Source organism: Notolabrus celidotus, chromosome 5 (genome assembly GCF_009762535.1).
Source record: "Notolabrus celidotus isolate fNotCel1 chromosome 5, fNotCel1.pri, whole genome shotgun sequence".
NCBI classification, from domain to species: Eukaryota; Metazoa; Chordata; class Actinopteri; order Labriformes; family Labridae; genus Notolabrus; species Notolabrus celidotus.
Window position 1 is genome coordinate 6,658,437 of NC_048276.1, and position 23,403 is coordinate 6,681,839.

Consider the following 23,403-nt stretch of genomic DNA (forward strand, 5'->3'; position numbering starts at 1 on the left):
TCACTCGGTACAGTAATGAATGGAAAGAACACATTCTGAGCGGGATGAGTCAGCCGGCCCTAACACCTGTTCCTCTCTCTGCTCATCAGACGAGAGCAGCAGCACTTCAAAGCAGCACAGCCAGCAGACAGCACCGCAGGCAGACACCGTTACACACTGACTCCTACACACATGTATGAACACACACACATGCATATACAAACATACAGCATGCTCACAATCAACACAAACGCATGAAGGCTGGGTTAGTCAGTTTCACACTTACTCAGCAGTGACTCAATGATATCCAGAGTTATTCCGCCCTCTGCAGGTCAGACTGTGGACTTGCATCGTGGTTTTAAAAGATACACTTATCATAAGAGCTGAAATATTTCTTTTTGTGTGTGTGTGTGTGTGTGTGTGTGTGGAAAAAAATGACTTTATGAATTAAATAAACATTAAAAAAAACCTTCCTTGTGTACTGTGGATACCTGCCATAGCTTCTACACATGTGTTCACTCCTCACAGATTGTAGCTGGAAGTGACAGATGGTGATGTTATCCAAGGTCCAAGTAGAAAAGTAAGAAGAAAAACACAGATGTTATTTGGTTGACTAATTCCAGCTATGCACGAAAGTTGACGTCCTGTTTAGATTTAGAGCAGCAGCTAGTCACACTTTCAATAAATAGAGTTGTTGTCAACAATTAGGATGCATGGTGTTACTAGTTATACAGTGGTGAGGGCTTTTAAAAGCAAACTCAAGTCCTACCTTTTTAGTCTCACTTTTACCTGAGTTTCATTCTTGTAACTGTTTTATTTCACCTTACTTTATGTATTTATTTATTTAATTATATATTATCTAGTTCAAATTTTAGTCACTTGTTATTTTATTTATCTAATAAATAAATAAATAAATTAATCTATTTATTTATATATTTATTTTAATTATAGCATCTTATTTTCTTTTAATGGTTGATTATTTTAGTGTTTTGTTATCTAAGAATTGTATTTTATTTTGGTGAATTAAATTTCCTGTGTTGAGTTTTAACCTTTTTATGTTTCCTCCAGTGTCGTTCAGTAACTTCTTTTTTACTTTTCATTTATTTATTTCTTTTATTTCTAGTGTTATTATTATTATTGTTGCATATATTGTGTCCTTAACCTTAGGATTGTGGGTTGGGTTTGGGGGTCGAGGCTGGGGTTGGGATTAGGATGGGGGGTCTTTTTATTTTTATATATTTATTTTTCTTAATTTATTCTATTTTAAGTTGTTTTTCTCTACAGCACTTTGTGTTACAATGTCATTGCATGAAAAGTGCTTTATAAATAAAGTCTGATTGATTGATTGAGGGTAGAAGTCAGCACACAAAGAAAACGGGTGCAAGAAAAACTGCATCTCTGTGTGAACTAAACTGATACACATTGCAACTATTTGAACCTGAACTGTCTGTGGAATCTCGTTTTCGGCAAGGACTCCAAACATCATTGATAAAGCGGTAACATATTTACGATCAGAGCAAAAGATAAGTTGCACGAGCAGATGTTCAGCCTCTGCCTCCCTGCACCGTAAAAGCTCATGTGCTGACAGATAAACAACAGCACATAAACTCTTACTGTTCAGGGCTGACAGGTTAAGTTATCTGGACGAGTCACACAACATTAAGGAGCATTACGCTGTTTTACAATTAAAGAGGTCTATTGTTTATATTACTTTGGGTTTTTCAGGGAAGTCAACATAAAAACGGTCCAGATTTTAGGAGAAGACAGGTTTTTTATGATTGTGTTGAGAGTTTCAGGGCAAAATTGAGAAAAACTGATGTACTTAACGCCCTTTCAAATTTTGTGACTTTAATTATAGTCATAACTCAAGTAGCTGTTATAACTTGTGTTTGTTGAGTGCTCTTAAAGTGCTCTTACTTTATGAAGTCTTGTTTACAAGTATTATAGGCTAGAATAGGATGGCACTTTATTGTCATTGTAAAATAACTAAAACAAAACTTTGTTCGGCAGCATTTGCATACAGCAGTATTAAAATTTGGTACAAAAATATTTTGAATATTTATATAAGAATATAAATATGTGTACATTTGTTGCTACTTAAATAAACTGAGAGTTATGTACAGAGTATGCTAGTAATAAACTGGCTGCAGTTTAATGATGTTTATTTATAATAATAATAATAGATAGATAAACAGTTATTTCTTAGTGAGTGAATGCATTAACAGGAATGAATAAATAAGCAGCAAAAGCTCTGCATGGAATATTTGTAATGTCCCTTTTTCTCTCCAAACCTCTCCATAATTTACCGAAACCAAACAATATTGCACAACAGCGTTCATATTTTCCTGATATATGATATGTGAGCAAAGACATGCCCTCCCTCTCTCTCTCCGTCTCCCTCTTTACCACAGTCCGTCCTCCTCCATTGTCCTGATGACTAATATTTACCCCAGTAGTGTCCGTCAGGCACCCATAAGGACAGCCAAACCACAGCGCCCCTCGCCAAAGCCCAGCTATGGCCCTCTGAAACAGTCCAGTTAAACACAAACGCAGATGACATCACGCAGCAACAAATGGCCTCCGCTGTGTCCTCAGGTCACCTCTGAACCCTTCAAAGTCAACACGCCACACGACCTCTAAACATATTTACATTAAAAGATGAAGTTTGAACCAGAGATTGAGTGAGTCATGTTCCATCGGATCATAAGCAGGATGAGTAATTAAAATCTGTGACTGTTTGGAGAGCGTCCAATGATTAGACAGAGGAATAACAGAAACTCGTACGTCTAAAATCAGAGAAAATAACTCCTCTGGCATCAGGCGAAGAACATTTTGTTCACATAAACAACAAAAATCTCAAAGTCGAGGAAAACCAGAAGTGTGTGAGTAAGCAAGCATGGAATAACAAATGATCAAATCACACCCATATGGAGGGAGAAACATGCAAACACACACCCACACATACACACACTCTGAAACACACAAACACCCACTGCCTGTTCTTTGGGCCCAAACATCCCACTGACACTGCAGCATCACTCTGTTTGTTGTGTAGTTTCACGTCATTATGTGACATAAAGTGACTCTCCTTGTCTCTTGTGTTCTTTATATAGAAGCTGGAGAGACAGCTCTAATTATACTCCCTGTTTCCTCTTTTACATGACAACACAAACACACATCAAACACACTGCACATCTCACCAGGTCACATGAGAAGCCTGATTTATGCAAAGAATGCATACTCACATGCACACACACACACACAAAACACAAATGCGCACACAGGAAGGGGGAATTGCTGAACGTCATGTGACACTGGACTCAAGCCATACCTCTGGAGTCCTTCCAACACGGAGTTACATCACATTAAGCCACACAAGCATACTAGTTTCTAAGTGTAAGTAGACGCATAAGCACATGCAGGCATGCATGGACTTCAATGAACAGCTGCACAAAACAGTTCAACATCCATGTTTGCACAGAGGTGTAAAAGAATATGAGACAGTCCCTTCAATCCTCTGCATCTCCTCTTTGTAGTGATATGAAAGTTGAAGGCTACGATGTTGGATAAAAAGCAGCAAAATGAGAGTAAATCCAAAAGTTGTAGGTCATGTGATCAAATATGAAGTCCTCTGCTGTAGGTCTGAAAACTGCAGATTATTCCACTCATGGAAGATGTAGCAACAAGGCAGAGTTGGCCAACTTTGTCTGGCGACATCATGGGCCCTGGGATGACCGGGCTCTTTGGAGTTTAAGTGCAACTCTTATATAGACACGCGCACCCTGTGGCCCCTCCCCCTCCTTCCTTCCGTCTCCCTTAACAACAAATAATCAAAATAGAGCCCATCTGTGGCGTGACACACCCCTCTGCCCTCTTCTCCATCCCTCACACTCCACCGGACGGAGAGGGAAAAAGTGATCCTTCAATAGGGGCAAGAGCTTAAAATGTGCTCTTACTCTCCCTTTTTAACCACAACATCCAGAGAGAAGGAGACGAGGAGGGGGGGAGACAGAGAGAGGGAGGATAACTCCACCCTCATCTGTCTCTGTCTCTCATTCCATTATTTCCCGGTTGTTGTGCAACAGGGGGAACGGATTCCTGAGAAGAGAGTCACGGCTCTGTTGTAAAACTTACTGGCAAGAGTGACCCTCTGTGTTTTTCTTTTTACTATTTCCCTCGTTCGCTCACTCTCTCCATTCGTCTCTTGTTGTTATCAAAACCATGTGTGTGTGTGTGTGTGTGTGCTGTGAGGTCTTGGAGGGACACAAGGGCCACAGGGGAGCACAGGAGAGTAGGAAAAGAAAGGCTGTGATGAAGGAACTGGAACACAAAACCACTTCACCTGAGTGCAAGGTGTGTGGCTGGTCACTTTGTGCTCTGACAGACACCATATTCAAGTCATTATGGTGGATTCATTAAGAGAGAATAAGTGGGTTTACAAGAGAGGATGCTGAAGTGAGGCAAAGCAAATAACCAGCCGTGAAAGCCCACATTTGTCTGCAGTTTCTGGGTCAAGAGTGGATTATGAGACACCCAGACAAACCAAACTATTTTTGCCTGTGTCATAAATGTAGCAGACATGTGATAGGATACAATATGTGGATGACACACAGGATGTTGGATGGGAGGAGGATGTTGTGAGTTGGAGGCCGGTGGGAGATGAAAGCAAAAAGGGAAGGGCAGAGCGAGCGAGAGGTGGAGAGGAGGGAGCACACATCTGGAAACAATCGACCGAGTGCAGCCTGACGTGCACATGCTTCAGCTGTAACAGAACAACTTGTCCTTGAACCTTGAGCGTTGGAGTGTGTGCAGAAACCTGTCTATATAACCCGCGTGTGAGGACAAGAACGCCGTGCAATATGTAAGCCGATCATTCAGGTCCATGGACTCTGGATGGAAGAGGAGCTCTGGAAAGCTGTGCACACACTGCAGTGCAAAGTCAGCGTGGGTGAAACTGACTCAGTGACCACTTTATGTGCAAACATGACTCACAGTTATGGTGTATACGTCTTTGAGTATTTCCTCCTGGTGTGCATTCTTTGTATTAACTTTGGGGAAATCTTTTTCTTTTTCGGGAACTCTTTGTTAGTGTTTGAGGCTCTCCAACGAAAATGAAATCAAGGTTTCCACTGTGGCTCTGCTGAAAAATTCTTGTCATAACTTTCCGCAATCATAGCAGAGTGTTCCCAGATCCTAAAAACATCAGTGCTCTACAGGAGTTGTCTTGTTTTTATAAAGAGAGAACACTTTTTTTTGGGAGTTCTGCAGGATTAAAACAGAAACGTTCAATCCTATGAAACGTGTCATTTCGTTTTACGTATCAAATTCATCCAAATCCCAAACCAATCAATCAATCCGTCTCAGAGACTAATAACACTTGTCAGAATAAATTACAGCCTCTGAAGATTCCTGTCTAACAGAGAATCTGGAGGTGGCGTGTCTGATGTTTTGGTAACTTTATGAAACAGTCTGAAAATGAGGCTAACTTAAACCAGCGACTTGCCAGATGTGCTGAGGTTTCACATCTTCCTTTCCATTTTCATGCGTAACAAGAACTGCAGCTAGCTTCTGCTGCACTGCAAAGTTTATGTAACCCAGGCTTTATAGATCATGTTTATGGAAAAACATGCCCCTGTCCTGTATGTTTGACATGTGATACTGGGATCAAATTTAGAATAAGCATTCACTGTGTAACGCCGGTCATATAGAACATGTTGATCTCATAATAACAGCTTATTTATTATCTTTGTAGTTTATTTAAAATTAGTTATGTGTTTTTATTTCCCATAACTGCAAATAGGAAAGATAGTTCTTCAATCAAAGCACACTGATGCAGTGGAGTCACTTTTACTGTCAGACCTTCGTTTGATTGAACAGACCGCTGCTGTCTGGCAGAAACCTCGTATCTCCATATTTCATTATTTACTTCAAAGATCAGTTTGGTCACCCTTAGTGCCTGTTTATGGGAATTATAAAAAGTCTGCCAATAAAAAGCATTAAAGAGAGATTATTATCTAAAAAAACAAAACAGTTTTTTTAATTTCTTGTAAAGCTGTAGTTTTGGAGATGTGAGTTTTCAGCTCGACAGCAGCCATACTTAAAGTTGATCTCATTTGAGACTTGAGGCTAGAATCGATTGTTACATGACTTTAGTTTGAACATTTCATAACTGATGGACAGCTGTGAGCCAGAAACCTTGTATCTCCATATTTCATTATTTACTTCAAAAATCTGTTTGGTCACCCTTAGTGTCTGTTTATGGGCATTACAAAAAATCAGCCAATAAAAAGCATTCAAAAGAGATTATGACTGAATTGCGTTCAGTGTTTTTTTTATTATCAAAAAAAACAAAACAGGTTTTTTTAATTTCTTGTAAAGCTGTAGTTTTGGAGATATGAGGTTTCAGCCCGACAGCAGCAATACTTAAACTTGATCCCAGTCTTCATTCTAATTTAAAGGCTGAAAACAAATGTTTCATGACTCTAGTTTCATTGTTTTATTACTGTTGAACAGCTGTCAGGCAGAAACCTTGTATCTCCATATTTCATTATTTACTTCATAAATCTATGTTTTGGTCACCCTAAGTGCCCGTTGATGGGCATTACAAAAGTTCAAATAATTTTTAAAATAAAAAGCATTAAAAATAATTTATGACTGAATCCTGTTCAGTGTTTTTTTATTATCTTAAAAAAACAATAGGATTTTAAATTTCTTTAAAAGCTGTAGTTTTGGAGATATGAAGTTTCAGCCTGACAGCAGTGAAACTTAAAGTGGATCTCAGTCTGCATTCCCAATTTAGGGCTGAAATCAACTGTTGTGTAATTCTAGTTTGACTATTTTATTACCGATGGACAGCTGTCAGCCAGAAACCTTGTATCTCCACCTTTCATGAATTATATATTTCTGCAAAAATCAATGTTTTTTTCCACTCTTGGTGCCTGTCAAAGGGGTTTACACAATTTTAGGCAATAAAAAGCATTAGAAAGAGATTGTGACTGTATCCCACTCAGTGTTTGTATTTTTAATTTCTTTAAAAGCTGTAGTTTTGGAGATATGAGGTTTCAGCCTGACAGCAGCAATACTTAAACTTGATCCCAGTCTTCATTCTCAATTTAAAGGCTGAAAACAAATGTTTCATGACTCTAGTTTCATTGTTTTATTACTGTTGAACAGCTGTCAGGCAGAAACCTTGTATCTCCATATTTCATTATTTACTTCATAAAAAATCTATGTTTTGGTCACCCTAAGTGCCTGTTGATGGGCATTACCAAAGTTCAAATAATTTTTAAAATAAAAAGCATTAAAAATAATTTAGGACTGAATCCTGTTCAGTGTTTTTTTATGATCTTAAAAAAACAACAGTTTTTTTCATTTCTTTAAAAGCTGTAGTTTTGGAGATATGAAGTTTCAGCCTGACAGCAGTGAAACTTAAAGAGGATCTCAGTCTGCATTCTCAATTTAGGGCTGAAATCAACTGTTGTGTAATTCTAGTTTGATTATTTCATTACCGATGGACAGCTGTCAGCCAGAAACCTTGTATCTCCACATTTCATGAATTATATATTTCTGCAAAAATCAATGTTTTTTTCCACTCTTAGTGCCTGTCAAAGGGGTTTACACAATTTTAGGCAATAAAAAGCATTAGAAAGAGATTGTGACTGTATCCCACTCAGTGTTTGTATTTCTAATTTCTTTAAAAGCTGTAGTTTTGGAGATATGAGGTTTCAGCCGGACAGCAGCAATACTTAAACTTGATCCCAGTCTTCATTCTCAATTTAAAGGCTGAAAACAAAGGTTTCATGACTCTAGTTTCATTGTTTTATTATTGTTGAACAGCTGTCAGGCAGAAACCTTGTATCTCCATATTTCATTATTTACTTCAAAAATCTATGTTTTGGTCAGCCTAAGTGCCTGTTGATGGGCATTACCAAAGTTCAAATAATTTTTAAAATAAAAAGCATTACAAATAATTTATGACTGAATCCTGTTCAGTGTTTTTTTATTATCTTAAAAAACAACAGTTTTTTTTCATTTCTTTAAAAGCTGCAGTTTTGGAGATATGAAGTTTCAGCCTGACAGCAGTGAAACTTAAAGTGGATCTCAGTCTGCATTCTCAATTTAGGGCTGAAATCAACTGTTGTGTAATTCTAGTTTGACTATTTTATTACCGATGGACAGCTGTCAGGCAGAAACCTTGTATTTCCACATTTCATGAATTATATATTTCTGCAAAAATCGATTTTTTTTCTCCACTCTGAGTGCCTGTCAAAGGGGTTTACACAATTTTAGGCAATAAAAAGCATTAGAAAGAGATCGTGACTGTATCCCACTAAGTGTTTGTATTTTTAATTTATTTAAAAGCTGTAGTTTTGGAGATATGAGGTTTCAGCCTGACAGCAGCAATACTTAAACTTGATCCCAGTCTTCATTCTCAATTTAAAGGCTGAAAACAAATGTTTCATGACTCTAGTTTCATTGTTTTATTATTGTTGAACAGCTGTCTGGCAGAAACCTTGTATCTCCATATTTCATTATTTACTTCATAAATCTATGTTTTGGTCACCCTTAGCACCTGTTGATGGGCATTACCAAAGTTCAAATAATTTTTAAAATAAAAAGCATTAAAAATAATTTATGACTGAATCCTGTTCAGTGTTTTTTTATTATCTTAAAAAAACAACAGGTTTTTTCATTTCTTTAAAAGCTGTAGTTTTGGAGATATGAAGTTTCAGCCTGACAGCAGTGAAACTTAAAGAGGATCTCAGTCTGCATTCCCAATTTAGGGCTGAAATCAACTGTTGTGTAATTCTAGATTGATTATTTTATTACCGATGGACAGCTGTCAGCCAGAAACCTTGTATCTCCACATTTCATGAATTATATATTTCTTCAAAAATCAATGTTTTTTTCCACTCTTAGTGCCTGTCAAAGGGGTTTACAAAATTTTAGGCAATAAAAAGCATTAGAAAGAGATCGTGACTGTATCTCACTCAGTGTTTGTTTTTTTAATTTCTTTAAAAGTTGTAGTTTTGGAGATATGAGGTTTCAGCCTGACAGCAGCAATACTTAAACTTGATCCCAGTCTTCATTCTCAATTTAAAGGCTGAAAACAAATGTTTCATGACTCTAGTTTCATTGTTTTATTATTGTTGAACAGCTGTCTGGCAGAAACCTTGTATCTCCATATTTCATTATTTACTTCAAAAATCTATGTTTTGGTCACCCTTAGCGCCTGTTGATGGGCATTACCAAAGTTCAAATAATTTTTAAAATAAAAAGCATTAAAAATAATTTAGGACTGAATCCTGTTCAGTGTTTTTTTATGATCTTAAAAAAACAACAGTTTTTTTCATTTCTTTAAAAGCTGTAGTTTTGGAGATATGAAGTTTCAGCCTGACAGCAGTGAAACTTAAAGAGGATCTCAGTCTGCATTCTCAATTTAGGGCTGAAATCAACTGTTGTGTAATTCTAGTTTGATTATTTCATTACCGATGGACAGCTGTCAGCCAGAAACCTTGTATCTCCACATTTCATGAATTATATATTTCTGCAAAAATGAATGTTTTTTTCCACTCTTAGTGCCTGTCAAAGGGGTTTACACAATTTTAGGCAATAAAAAGCATTAGAAAGAGATCGTGACTGTATCTCACTCAGTGTTTGTATTTTTAATTTCTTGTAAAGCTGTAGTTTTGGAGATATGAGGTTTCAGACGGACAGCAGCGATTCTTAAACTTGATCCCAGTCTTCATTCTCAATTTAAAGGCTGAAACAAATGTTTCATGACTCTACTTTGATTATTTATTTTCTGAGTGACTGCAGTCAGGTAGAAACCTTGTATCTCCATATTTCATTATTGATCTATTTTTCAAAAATGAATGTTTTATAAAATATTTTTGTAAATGTCTGTTCATGTACTGCCTTATAAAGTGTAGATGTAATTACTTTTTTGTTACAATTATTATCTTTATCATTATTTATTTATTACTATTATTTTTTTGTAAATTTGTTGTGTTACTTATTTGGGTAAGGGGTAAGGGTGGATGTAAATGAGCGGTGTTTCATTATATCTGTGTGCTGTTCCAATGATACCGACTCTTATAAAACTGTGAATAGTAAATAATTAATAAAAATAATTGTGAAAATAAATAATTTAAATAATGTTTTTGGTCACCCTTAGTGCCTGTCAATGGGTATTACAAAATTTCAGCCAATAAAAAGCATTATAAAGAACGTGATTGAATCCTGTTCAGTGTTTTATTTATAAAAAAAAAAGATGTTTTCTTTTGTTTCTAGATAAGCTGTAGTTTTGGAGATATGAGGTTTCAGCCGGTCTCAGTCTGAATTCTCATTTAAAAGCAGAGCTCCACTGTTTCATGACTCTAATTTAATTATTTCATTACTGATGGACAGCTGAAAAACTTCATGATGGTTATTTAAAGTCCATGTGGGCTGCCAGCATGAATTAGGGTTCCACTTTGTCTTCATGACGTAAACATGTTTACTAGAATGAAGCTGTGTCGACTTTTATTAGCCACACTTCTAACTTTAAAGATACAACACAGATCACAAAAACAAGGAGACCACAATAATATAATAACATTAATATATTTATTGGGTTTATATCATGTCTTCCCTGAGTAGGTCAGCACTCACTGCTTTGGATGGATTAAATAAAATCAGATCTTCCATAAAAAAGTTTGGCATTGTATCCAGAGTGCCTCATGGATCCAATTAAGTTGTCCCATGATTGTTTTTAACAATAAATAATCAACATTCCCGGTCATGTTTGTGTCCTCAAGTCTTCTCTGATTGTAGCCTTCCCCTTGACTGAGTTCCTGTGGCTTCCTCTCCTCACTGAAACCTCTTGAGAAAGTCCTGGTAGCTTTGTCTGTGAGCAGATGCTGCAGGAACAAAATGGCCACCAGGATGTGTGAGAACCTGGGCATCCTGAAACGATGGGAGGAGCTCCCGGCTCATGTTGTCTGGGATCACTCGATCCTCCAGTCCGAACACATGCAGCGAGGGGATCTGGAGGGGCGCACTGTAGAACCTTTGGTGTTCATTACAGGCGCTGCGGAAACCGGCGACTAGGATGGCAAAGCGGAAGTTGAAATCCGGCTCCAGTTTTTGCTCCTGAAGAGAGCACAGCATGGCGACAAAAGCCGCTCCCTGACTGAAGCCGAGGATGCCATCAAACGGACCTTGGACCTTCACGACTTCTCTCACAGCCGTCACGCTGTCTTCAAGGCCGAGGCTCTCCTCACACTGCTGCTGAGCGCTGAAACTCCGAGCGTGGATGTCAGAAAACCACCAGCCCTTAGGGTCTTCATCACCTCCAGGAGGAGGTCCTGAATTATTCTCTTTTTCTGGAGCATCTGAAAGGACAAGAGAAGAAAGTAGTCATGCTGCTGTGTTGACTTATATCAAATTCAGAAGAGAGGCTGCACAAGTTCCTGACTCTGTCGTCCATCCTTCATCCTGATCACATTTTAATATTAAACACACAATTTAAAGTATTACAAATGATTCTATTAGTGCATGAAATAAGTCAACAGTTCCTTCATTTTCTATATTTTCAAGATACGTTAAATGTTTTTGCAGAGATGTAAATGGAAACTGCTGCACAAGCTGGACATGTGGACGATTAGGAGTTATAGTTGACATAAAAGCAGTTGTTTAGGGATCATTAAGGCAAGGATTTGTTTGTATTTACAGGCAAAATTCATAAATGTATTCAATAAAGACACGAACAGTCAACGTAACCTCATCTGTGAACCTCCATACTTTGATAATGACTTAAATTCATCAGGTTAGATACTCAGTCTTTTTCCCTTCAGCATATTTATATGGCTCATTCTGAAAGTAACACGAATAAACACCGAACTGGGTCGATCAGAATTTTCCATTGATGGCCCTAAATCATGGAATACCCTCCAACAGACTTTGAAGCTGACATACATTCCATCTTTTGCAGAGTTTAAGACTTTGATCTCCCACCACTGTGTTTCAAACTGTATCTGTTTTAATTATTCTGTTATTTTGTGTATGATTGTGTTTGTTTGTTTGTTTGTTGTTTCTAATGTGCCTGTGATCTTGATGGCATTGGAAATGAGGGAAACCTCAATGACTTTTGGAGAATAAAAAAAGTTTTTGAATTGAATATTTAGGTCTGATTCAGGCAGGGGCGTCAGAGTGGGGGTGGGGGGGGGACCATAGACTGTATAAAATATGGACGTAGTATCCGTGACGTCACCCATCTGTTCCTGAGAGCTGTTTTGAAGCAAATCGACGGCAGCAGCCATATTGGTAATGCGGAACTCAACTGGGCAGAGTGTGACGTAGTGTGAGTCTCTTAGCCAATGGCTGTGTGTTCCCGACCGGGAGTCACGTCAGTCATGTCCTTATTTGGGCAAAACTCATAATCTTAATATCTTCTGAACCGTCACGTTAGAAAAAAATTCACCCCCCGTACAGTGTGTGCCATTAGAGAGATCAGCTTCATAGGGCCAAGCCGTTTTTTGAACCAGGCTGTAAACATGTTTATTAATGCTGCAAATATCGTCTTTTTCCCATTCATATCTATGTGGTTTCCGGTGTTTCTGCAGCCAGCCTCAAGCGGATTTTCGATGTATTGCAGTTTATATCACTTCCGCATTGGCTTCATCATTTGAGACCGGAGTTTGCCGCTTGGGGGGGACTGACTACCTAGGGCCAAAGTGGGGAGGGGGGCCTTAATGGGCCTGAAATAAAATGTGTTTTCTACTATGCTTTTCTTTTGTTTTGTTATAACTGCAATAAGATAATTAAAAATGTCTGAATGAACAAACATATATTCAGAATTCATTTCTGGAATTTCTTTCCGGCTCTCCCTAAAGTGGAGAATTGTGATATTTTTATAGCATCTAGTGTGGCTGAATCTGCTTGAAAGTAAACTGTAGGTTATTGGAGTTTTATTTTACTTCATGAGGTTAGATTATACCAAATAATGCCCCCTTGTTGTTAATCAACCAGTCACTTGGCTTCAAATAATCTTGTTTAAAGAGGTGGACAGTCTGAACGTCAATATTGTGCAGTTACATTTGGAGAAATTGTAAGGCAAGGCAGCTTTATTTGTATAGTGCATTTCATACACGAGGGCAACTCAATGTGCTTTACATTAAAACATTAAAAGCATTGGAAACATTCAGACAAGCATAAAAGAACACAATTAAAATGACAAATATAATTAAAAGGAAAATTAGAAATATATAAAAAATTACACTAAAATCTTAATTTAAAGTGAGTTAAAATGAGCTATGATAGGAAGGCAGAAGAGAATAAAGAAAAAGGCTGATGAAAGTATAAATTACCCATTACCTATTAAAAAATATACAGGTAAATATTTTAAAAATGAATAAATAAATACGAAAGTAAAAAAATAAGAACAACAAAGAAACAGACAAATAAAAAGAAAGAACATTATTTTTGTAAAAAAAAATAATATTGATATGTATCTTAGATTTGAGTCAGTTAACCAGGATAGTTTTAAACATATATTTTTGTATAATGTAAATAAACCAGTATTATAGCAGCATGTTAGATTGTGTAGGGTTGGCTGTGGTGATGGGGACCACTGAGATGCCCCTGCTTCAGGTGTAGAGGATGACCCACCTTCACTGCTGGCCTGCCTCACACTGTGCGGCGCACTCAGGTAAACCAGCTCCACGTGCTTCTTCAGGAGCTTCCGCATCGCTCCGGTCTTCTCCCGGAACGAGACGCTGTTCTGACGGTAACCATGGATACACAGGACCCGGAGAGGGGCCATGGGGAGGTTAGCCGAGCTAGCTTAGCTAAAGCTATAAGTTACTAGAACGTGTTTAAAAGGTCGCACGCTATGAGTGTTAACATTAAACCTAGTAAGTAGTTTGATTTATAATCTAAACGTCACACGAAATACACAGCAGGGTTTTTAAACCTCGAGAAAGAGTTAATTCGGTGCTAAACCGGCGAAAGTTGAGCAAGTTTAGGACACCTCAACACGAGAGGTCAACCGGAAGGAGTGAGAAGTACTTCCGGTTATTCATTTCAAAATAAAAGTGAAAGGTGAAATTTATTCCATATATCAAACAATCAATGAAGTAATCAAGCTTCATTTATAGAGCACCTTTCATACAAACCATAGACTGTATGATACAAACCGAATGCAATTCAAAGTGCTTTACAGCGATTGAAAACTAGAAAGAAGCAGAAATATTAAAAAAACTAAAATTGGATTTTAAAATAGAGACTAATGCACACCAACAACAATAAAATATGTGTTATTAGAATAAGCTAAAGCATAAAATTTACATGAAAAATATAAATAGTTAAAATAAATGAATAAAAAAGGGTAAGGATAAGAGTTGGAGATAAAATAAAGGCAAAAAATATCAATATAAATGAGTAGATAAATAATTGAAAAACAAATGTTTCAAATAAAAAAAACATTAAAATCAATAAAAAAAACATTAAAGTAATAAAATTGTTAAACCCTAGACTGAAACGATATGTTATTAGTTAGGCCTTGTTTTGTGAAATATGCAGATCAAATCTCTCTAAAAGAAAATTTGACTTATTTTATCTAGCCAATATGAGTTTTAGTAAAACATGACTACGCTACCATAAAAAGTGAAAAACAGCATGTTTATTATGAGAATGAACTAATACAAACAGCTGTTTAACACTCTGACCTCTGTTTGGATTCATTTATTGCCTGCACAGTTTTTCCTGTGAAATGCAGGCAACACTCTCACTGCTATTTTTAAAAAAAATTTTCCCCAAAGACGCTTATTTGATTTGTTTTTTTCACATTATATACAGAGGATCAATTTAAACAATTAAGGCAAGTGGCATTTTTGTAAAAAAACAAACAAAAAAACAAACAAAAAAACAACAACTTTCATAATAATAATAATAATAATAATAATAATTTTAAATAGATAATTAAAAACTATAGAAGAGAAAAAAAGAAAACGAATAATGAAAGTAAAAAACAATATATAAGTAAATATTAAAAAACATTAATTGTAACATTTAGATTTTTTTGTCAAAATAGGGGAAAATAAAAATAAAGGAATACACTATACATATACGCATTAAAAGTATCAGCTTGTAGTATTAAATGTGAAATGTTCTGTTTTACATATGTGTGAAAACCCCACATTAACATTTGGTTCAAATTTCAGTTATGCATTTCTACCTTTTATACAGTCTATGATTTCAACTGAGCATTGCAGAGGATAAACAGAGGGCAATGTGTCAGAAGTGGAGTGTAGCTAGAGGACAGAGTTCACCACCCTGCTGGCGTGATGAAAGAAACTTTTCACTGAAGAAATCAACTTATCTATATTTGTTTCATTCTAATCAAGTTGATGTTAAATTAAGCTCAAACACTCCTTTGATGTCTAGCTGGGTCTCACCTCCAGTATGGGAGTCTAATATGTCTAACAGGGATTTTCTATCAGAGTAAATCATCAGTCATTTTGCTTCACATGAAGCTGCAGCGGCTCGGAGTCTGTGAAGTTGTGACAGCCCTTCACATCAAACTTTTTCGTCGTTCATTACTGCCTGGCTCTGCTCTGCTCTGCTCTCCTTCAGCTCTGATTAACAGTCGACTGACAGACAGTTCCAGCTAATGATGCCGCCACCATTCACACCAGCTACATGACAAGAGGAAGACCAGTGTTCACTTCATGAGGCATGACAATCTGAGACACAATATGAGAGTGTTGTCATATAAAATGTATTAATTTGTGTCCATTATGTGCTTTTCAAGTGCCATTTTCTAACACACAGAGCTGGATTTGTCAATAAATGCATCAAAGTTAACTGAATGTGTTGACAGTCAAATGACTGACACGGACAACACATGATAAAGGGCCTTTGGTGTATTTTTCTGTTCTGCTCTGAATTATTCAGCTCTGGATTTCCTCTCTGAAGTGTCTGCTACTTCTTAAATGATTGATTGATTGCAACAGAGATCCTTTGAGTTCCAGCCCTAGGGTGCTGACCCCTGCAGCTTTCATCAGGTTCACTGGATGTCACAAGAAATCAATGATTTTATTCTAACTTAAATATATTACCCTATATGTTAGTATTGCAATACTTTATGTGAAGAAACTAAATGAAATGTATTTATTTAGTTATTACTCTTGATGTTTTTCTTGAACAAACTTACAGGATGAGAGCACAGTGAAGACCACCACACAAACTTTACGCAACTAGCTCATACTTGACATCCTCAACTTGAACGAGTGAAGTATGCAACCAAACAGCCAGCAGAATAACAGCCAAGCATAGGGGAGGAGATGACAGTTCAAGATCTAGAAAATAAGCTTATTAATGATATAAAACTGTAACATAAGAATAAAATAAGATAGCTCTAAAGCTCTTCTCTGATGCACCATTCATAGAATATGATAGAGGGAATCTCATGATTACTCTATCATGATAATATCATGATACAGTGATAACTGGTGAATCACAAGACAATCCTATAATGATACATCATGATATCTGATCAACTGAAAATCACAAAATGCCCTCATGGTAATGATATAATGAAGCATGCAGCCCAAAGTGCTTCACAAAAGAACAGAGAGACAGAAAACAACAGACATAGGTAAAAGTGGAGAAGAAAGTGATATAAAATACTTAAAAATGACGATCAAATCAATAAAATAAAATCAGAGAAGTATCAGAAAAATAAAATAATGTGAAATAATTATCAGATAAATACCAGAAAAAGAAAGTAATATAAAATAAAATCTGAGATGTATTACAAAATTAAAATAATACAAAACTAAAATCAGATGAATACCAGGAAAATAAAATGATGTAAAAATAAAATATATCATGATAAGATAGAATAAAATAAAACAAACAAAATGATGCTAAAACAATGTTTATAGCGGTATTAATGCAGCCCAGAGCTAAAATTAAATTACTCTAAGTTAAAAGCCAGATTAAAAAGGTGAGTCTTAGGTTTACTTTTAAAAACATCCAGAGAGCTCGCTGTTTTGATGTCCAGAGGAAGAGACCTACACAGTTTTGGTGCATAAAAAACAGAAAGCTCTCTCTCCTTGTGAGGGACACATGTGGAACATTTAAAAGGGAAGCACGACCTCAGTGATCGTGGTGGAACATAAAATGACAGGAGATCTGTGATGAGGATTGTTGTATCTTGACCGCCCGTGATGTGTAGATGCAGAAGGAATCTTCGTGACACTGGCTTGCTTGTTTAGTAATGCATTTATTACAAGAAAACAATACCAGTATCGGACAAGCACCGCGGAATGCCTGGAAGACAGCTCTGCAAATCTGCTGACTCCCAGAGTGCTGTTGACCAAGACCTTTTATAGGTCTTTGAGCCAGTGACATAGCCAACTAGAGAGTCCAAACTTATCTTAACCTCTAGTTATTTATTGTTCTCCCCTTTGCTCTGCTAGCCTAAGGGTCACAAAACTTATCCATGCATGTCACTAAATTGGAAGGGGGTCTTAATCAAATTTCCTTGAAAGTCTGGGGCAACATAGGTTTCTCCTTGACTTGTTTTACGTCAGTTACTTATTTCCTATCAGATACTTCAGGAGCAAGGCTGTTAAAACCTTTAAAAACAAGTAAAAGATCTTTAAAATAAATCCTAAAAGAGACAGGTAACCAGTACAGAGTTTTAAGAAGAGGATTTATGTGATCTGTTTTCTTTTTCCTTGTTAAAACTCTGGCTGCAGCATTTTGAATGAGTTGCAGTTTTTTCAGAGATCCCTTGGGCAGATCAGTAAAAAGGGAGTTGCAGTAATCAATACGAGTGGTGTAAAAGTGGTGTTTTAAAATTTCAGCGTCTTTCAGGGATATCTTCAGGGCTCCTGATTTGGCAATGTTTCTAAGGTGATAAAATGAAGTGCTTGGTAGGAACATGTGTGTGGAACATGAGCTAAGTTAAAGCTGCTGTGAGGAACTTTTGATTTATATCAATTTTGGCACCCCATTGTGGACAAAGTGATACCTCTTATCTCTTGTTCTGTACATGCAAAAGTAGTGTTTTCAACAAAAATCTCACCCTGCTGTCTTTTAACAGCCAGATTTATCACTCAATGTGATTATTTGCCATGAAAACAGCCAAAAAAGGGTGTTTCTAAAGCCAAATGTCAATCATGTGGTCTGACACCTACCCCCTCTGAGTGGTTTAAGGCATTAAAAATGACAACAGAGAAGGTATCAGTGTTGTTGTTTATGGTTTTGTTTGCTTTCGAAAGTCACAAAGAGGCATCAGTGTTTGTTTCAGTCTGTTTCTCAGCTGGTGAAAAACTCCTCATAGTGCCTTTAAGGGTACAACATACCAAGAACGAGCCACAGATTTGTTCTCGTGTGTAGAAGAGTTCATCTTTTAGGATATGGATTCATTGATTATTGGAACAAAACCTCAGTTAGCTAGGCATCACAGTTATTTTAGAAACAGGAAGAAGTCCTCCTTCCACCTCATCACACATATAACCAATACTGCCTCAAAGCACAGATGGTTTTGGAGAGGATTCACACATTGGCTGTATGTGCTTGCATTTCTAGACTCATTGCTACCTGGTGGGAGGCCGACCCTCAAAGACACAACAAAGAATGTGTCTTACTTTCTACATATCAGGTGAGCCAGGTGTTCCAAAGCAGCTGCTGTAAATGTCATACAATCTGTGATTACTTAAATCTTTCATCCCTTTGCAACATTACACACCCCAAAAAAAACAGTCAGAAAAACCAACAAAGAACTTTATTTTTGCCACAGATAAAAGTGAAATGTTAATTCTAGGCCACAGGAACTCAGTCATCAGACTCTCTTTCAACTTCAGTAACAGCGCTGCACCCCAAAGGACCCAGTCAAAAATGAAGACATTATCTTTGATCCAGATTCTCTTTTTGACTAACTTTTGAAGGCAATATCCCAAACACCAGATTCTCACTACAGCAGTGATATGCAGGAGTTGGCATTTAGCCAGTCTCCTAAGGGTTTGCCCAAAGCACTGAGAGCTGTAACAGCCTGGTTCACAATAAGAGAAAAGTAGGTTAAAAGTGACTTTGAACAGGGTTTGCTGTGTATGAATACACGATTACATCCAATATAGTTTGTTTTCTTTTCTGTTAACTCATCTTTAACTTAATTTTCTGTCCACTGATATAAAACAGCTCATGTAGCTCCGGGACACACACTCTTAAATGCTGTTTACTGAGATGTTCTGTGAGAGTTTGAGTGTTATAGAAGTGTTCTGGGTCAGGGTTTTACCCAGCTGGGATTTCTGGATAATCTAGCCAGGAGGACACCGACTGTTTTCAGATTCAAGGTAAGACAAGCGTCTGATTCACATCATCTGTTTTCTGCTGCTTCTGTCTCCTCTCAGGGTCTCCGTCAACACGCCATTGTTTTCTTTGATGATATTGTTCAAGGGTTTTGGAGAGGACTCGCACACCGGCGCCAGGGAAAGGTCTTCTATTGCTGAGAAAGTGCACGTGTTGCCCCGCAATGACGCACATGCTAATTAGGAAGAGAGGAGGGGGGGAAAAAGTACACACCCAAGGGACAGGGCTGCTGTTGATGTTCTCCAGCACTGGTGAGGAGCCATGTGTCGCCCCCAGGGAGCCAGAGAGAGAGAGAGAAAGAGATGGAGAGAGAGAGAGACCTTTTGCTAGACAAGCTTGTTTCATTTTTTAGAATTTAATTCCTTTCAGAATTGGCTGCAGCAGCATATTAATCCCTCCGAGCTCCACACTTAACATTTCCTCTTTTTCAAAGCTCAGCAACCTGAGCAGCTCATTGGATCACAAAACACTGTACACTAAAACAACTTGCAGCAAGCTCACGATTATACAAGATAAATAAGTAATGACTTACCAAAATAAACACTTTATAATGAACAACCATAAAAATGTTAATTACCTTATTTGGCGTAATCAATTGTATACAACACTTAGCTTTAATGGTAGCATAATGAACATAATATAATGTGTGTAATTAGTGTATAAATATAACATGAGGCTCTAATGTGCCATAACTTCTCATGAATTGCAAATACTAAGGCCTGCACATCACCTGTAGTTGCTTAAGTCACCAAAGCTGACTTATTACCAGGACTTCTTCTGCCTGATTTCATGAGTTTTGGGAGTTTTATTAAAAAAAATAATGAGAATGGCAAAAACTGTGGTTGCAAACAGCAGTGAACAGGCCCTGGCGCCTTTGCTTATATTGGGGTGTGGTGCAGCCAAAGAGTCACCTCTGTGGTGTCTCTATCTCATGCAGAGCACAGTGTCAATTCAGTTATGACTGAATCATGATACACAACCCTTCCTCACTCTTACCAGTTTGTTGCACTTTGAAAAATAAATAACATTGGCTGAAGTATATGTTAAAAAAGTGACTCTAATCCTACATATTAAGTAAGTTTGAGGCAGTTTGGGGCGTTTACACATGAGTGACAGGAATCTGTTTCGTACTTCCTGTTGCTGCGATGAGACATCAGAATATGATGAGCCACCACAGCCACACCCTTTAAGTTTTCTACACCAGCCTAAAATTGTTTCTTCCTTAAAAGCTTTTCTGGCATTATTTGACATTTGAAATGGATTAGATAAACCTCCTATGAGGAGTTGATCTAAAAATCTACTGTCTTCTAGATGTCTGAAGTTTGAAGTTTGTTCAGAAGTTTGAGGATTTTCCATCGTTTATGTCCGTTCTACCTGTTTACCAGGGTTGAAGTGGATTGGAAGAACCATTTGGAAGAATGACTCCTTAAAGGACCCCTGAAAACTACAAATTTACTGTCTTTACAAGGATTTTAAAAGACAGACTTTATGTTTGTTTTTTTCGATTTAGGTCTTGGAGATTTTTTGTATGTCTCAGGATGATGCATAAGCCTACATAATTTTACAATTAGGATATAAACCAGCTGCGGGGGCTGCATTTTTTAAATATTGTAGGGGTGCCACTAAACCATTTAGCCATGCCCACAAACCAAACCTGTGTCAAATATCTAATATGTCTGCAAATCATCAAGATGTTTTGAGCATGACTAATGCTCCAAAAATAAGCAAAAGCAACGCCAGGAAAATAAAACATGATAGCACAAAATATGACTCAATTTATATAACCATTTTTAAAAACAAGATACAGAGTGCTAAACCATTATTAAATAAAAATGTTTGATTTAAAACATGTTTTGAATTTTTTTTTAACAGAAAATGTTAAAACATTCATGAGTTTTTCCCAATAAACTAAGAAAAAAATAAAAAAATATTTGTATTTAATTTTTATTTAAATATTATGACAATGAATCAACAAAATGTGGTTGAAAAAAATATTTCTAAAGTCAGAATTGTGAATTATATCTGTTAAGTTTGGACATTATATGCATGTTACCAATTAAAAAACAATTATTCTAGTTAATTTTAAATGGCTAAAACCTAAAAGTAGGATAGTTTAGAAGTCTGAGGTCACTCTCATGTTGTATCAGACACGTTTTGGTATTTTTAGAATGTCTTTGAGTCCGAGCAGAAGTACACAGTGTGGCAAATCTGTCCTTGGAGAAAACTTTAAGAAGTAGCCACCTATGCCTCATGTCTGAAGTCTCCCTTCATCTTTTATGTTTGTCCACAGGGGGGCAGTGGTGCACCACTATTTCAGGGTCAGGGCAGACCTCACGTCTCCCTGGCAGCAGAGCACTCCCAGCAAGCTGAACCCACCTGAGTATGTGAAAAACAAATCCTCAGCAAGTTTCTGCTCAGAATGTATGATCAAGAGTGGAACCATGCATAATTCTGTAATTAGGAAATTCAGGAAAAAATCAGATTCAGAATAAAACCACACAAAAACACGGCATCAGATCCACACCACAAATCGAAACTAGCAGTATTTGTTTAAAGATGCTCCTGGATTTACTCTGACTATAGAGCCAGCTGCCGACATGTGAAGTTACAGCTGCATCTGCTTCACTGATCATGAGGACACACAGGTTAAGCTTCACAGCCTGAGCCAAGAACCCAAATAGGGAGGGAGCGGTCTAGTTCAGAGAGGTCAGACTGGCCTGCAGGTTGTGTCCTCCAGTGGAAGATCTGTGCTGCTGTCCTCTGCAGCCTCACTATTATAGACTCTGTCATTCTGCCATGCAATCTGTGAAGTCTGTGTGCACATAAAGGAGGACAGAGGAGAGTATGACGAATGTCCTGTCTGCTCTGGATCCTCACTGGAGCCGGCAATGTAGGCCATACACAGTAAGCGAACGTCCTCGAAGAAAAGCAGATAGACGAGTAAAGCATCTTCTCACAAAATGCTTATCTTCAGGTTCTATTTCAGGGAGACACTACTACGACTTTTATCAAGACAAGCACGGTGTAAAAACAGTGTGATAAAAGGCTGTTTTGTTGTTGTGTTGTTGACAGCAGGCAGATATTATAGCAAGGTGAGACAAGGGTGACAGGTGAGGCAGCAGAAGTTGAAAGCATGTCATTAGGTGTCAGCTAGACTGAATGAAGGAGGCAGTTGTAATAATTTTGTTGAATAATAAGATAGAGTGACACTGAAGAAGTTCCAGCCTGGGAAGCAGATTTATTGTAAGTTAAAAATGGCCGCTGCTGATGTGGAATGTTCTGAATCTGCATAATTATTTAGCATTAAAAAAAGACAATGGTTTTAAAATGTACAAATTATGTTGTCTACTAAATCCTGCCATGCAACATGTCTTCACATTGGGATGAACTGGAAATTGGAGCAGGCTACCTAGCATAGTAGCCTCCTGCTATGCCACATGTTCCAGAGACCGTATTCTGACTGCAAGGAGGAAAACCTGATTGTGAACCAGCACTTTCATTCTTTGGCAATGTGGCTGATGTAAAAAGTTAAAGTAGTCAGCTAACAAAACAATCAATTTGTTCGTGCCAGTGTTAAATACGTAACATTTTAGTTTCAGTGAAGCCTGCATGGATGATACAGTAACATGAACACAACAATGGAGCTTGAAAATAGGGCTACACACTTACTGTAGCATTATAAGCTTAAATACATCCAGTGAGGATATAAACATACAAAAATGTACTAGATGAGCTTTAATATCTGGAATTAATATACGCCTTTCTTTTTGTATCTGTCTTTCTTAAGTGTGAATGTTACCTAAGAAGTGGCTCTGATGTTAGCTGTGTCTTGGCTTTTGTATTACTTGATATTACATGATAACAACTTCACACTCTGTGGACTCTTTCAGGTTCCTGGGATCCACTATTTCCCGGGACCTGAGGTGGACCTCCCACATAGACACTATCAGAAAAAAGGCCCAGCAGAGGATGTACTTCCTGCTTCAGCTCAGGAAGTTCAACCTGCCCCAGGAGCTGATGATCATGTTCTACACCTACATCATCCAGTCTGTTCTGTGCACC

At 37.4% G+C, this 23,403-nt stretch overlaps 1 protein-coding gene across 1 annotated transcript; it reads right to left on the minus strand.

Annotated features, from left to right (window-relative positions):
- Nucleotides 1–10,568: 10,568 nt before the first annotated feature.
- Nucleotides 10,569–14,038, minus strand: ovca2 (OVCA2 serine hydrolase domain containing). Its single transcript, XM_034684118.1, has 2 exons — nt 13,630–14,038; nt 10,569–11,354 (listed from the first exon to the last, which is right to left on the minus strand). The coding sequence occupies exons 1-2, from the start codon at nt 13,781–13,783 to the stop codon at nt 10,831–10,833; spliced, it is 678 nt and encodes a 225-aa protein (XP_034540009.1). The 5' UTR covers nt 13,784–14,038; the 3' UTR covers nt 10,569–10,830.
- Between the last annotated feature and the right edge of the window lie 9,365 nt (nt 14,039–23,403).

What these genes read in the sequence shown, in the direction of transcription:
- ovca2 (XM_034684118.1), bottom strand. Translation starts at nt 13,783, where the DNA reads ATGGCCCCTCTCCGGGTCCTGTGTATCCATGGTTACCGTCAGAACAGC. An exon ending in GAGGCAGGCCAGCAGTGAAG is followed by an intron (nt 11,355 to 13,629) that starts GTGGGTCATCCT and finishes TTGTCCTTTCAG; the next exon opens with ATGCTCCAGAAAAAGAGAAT.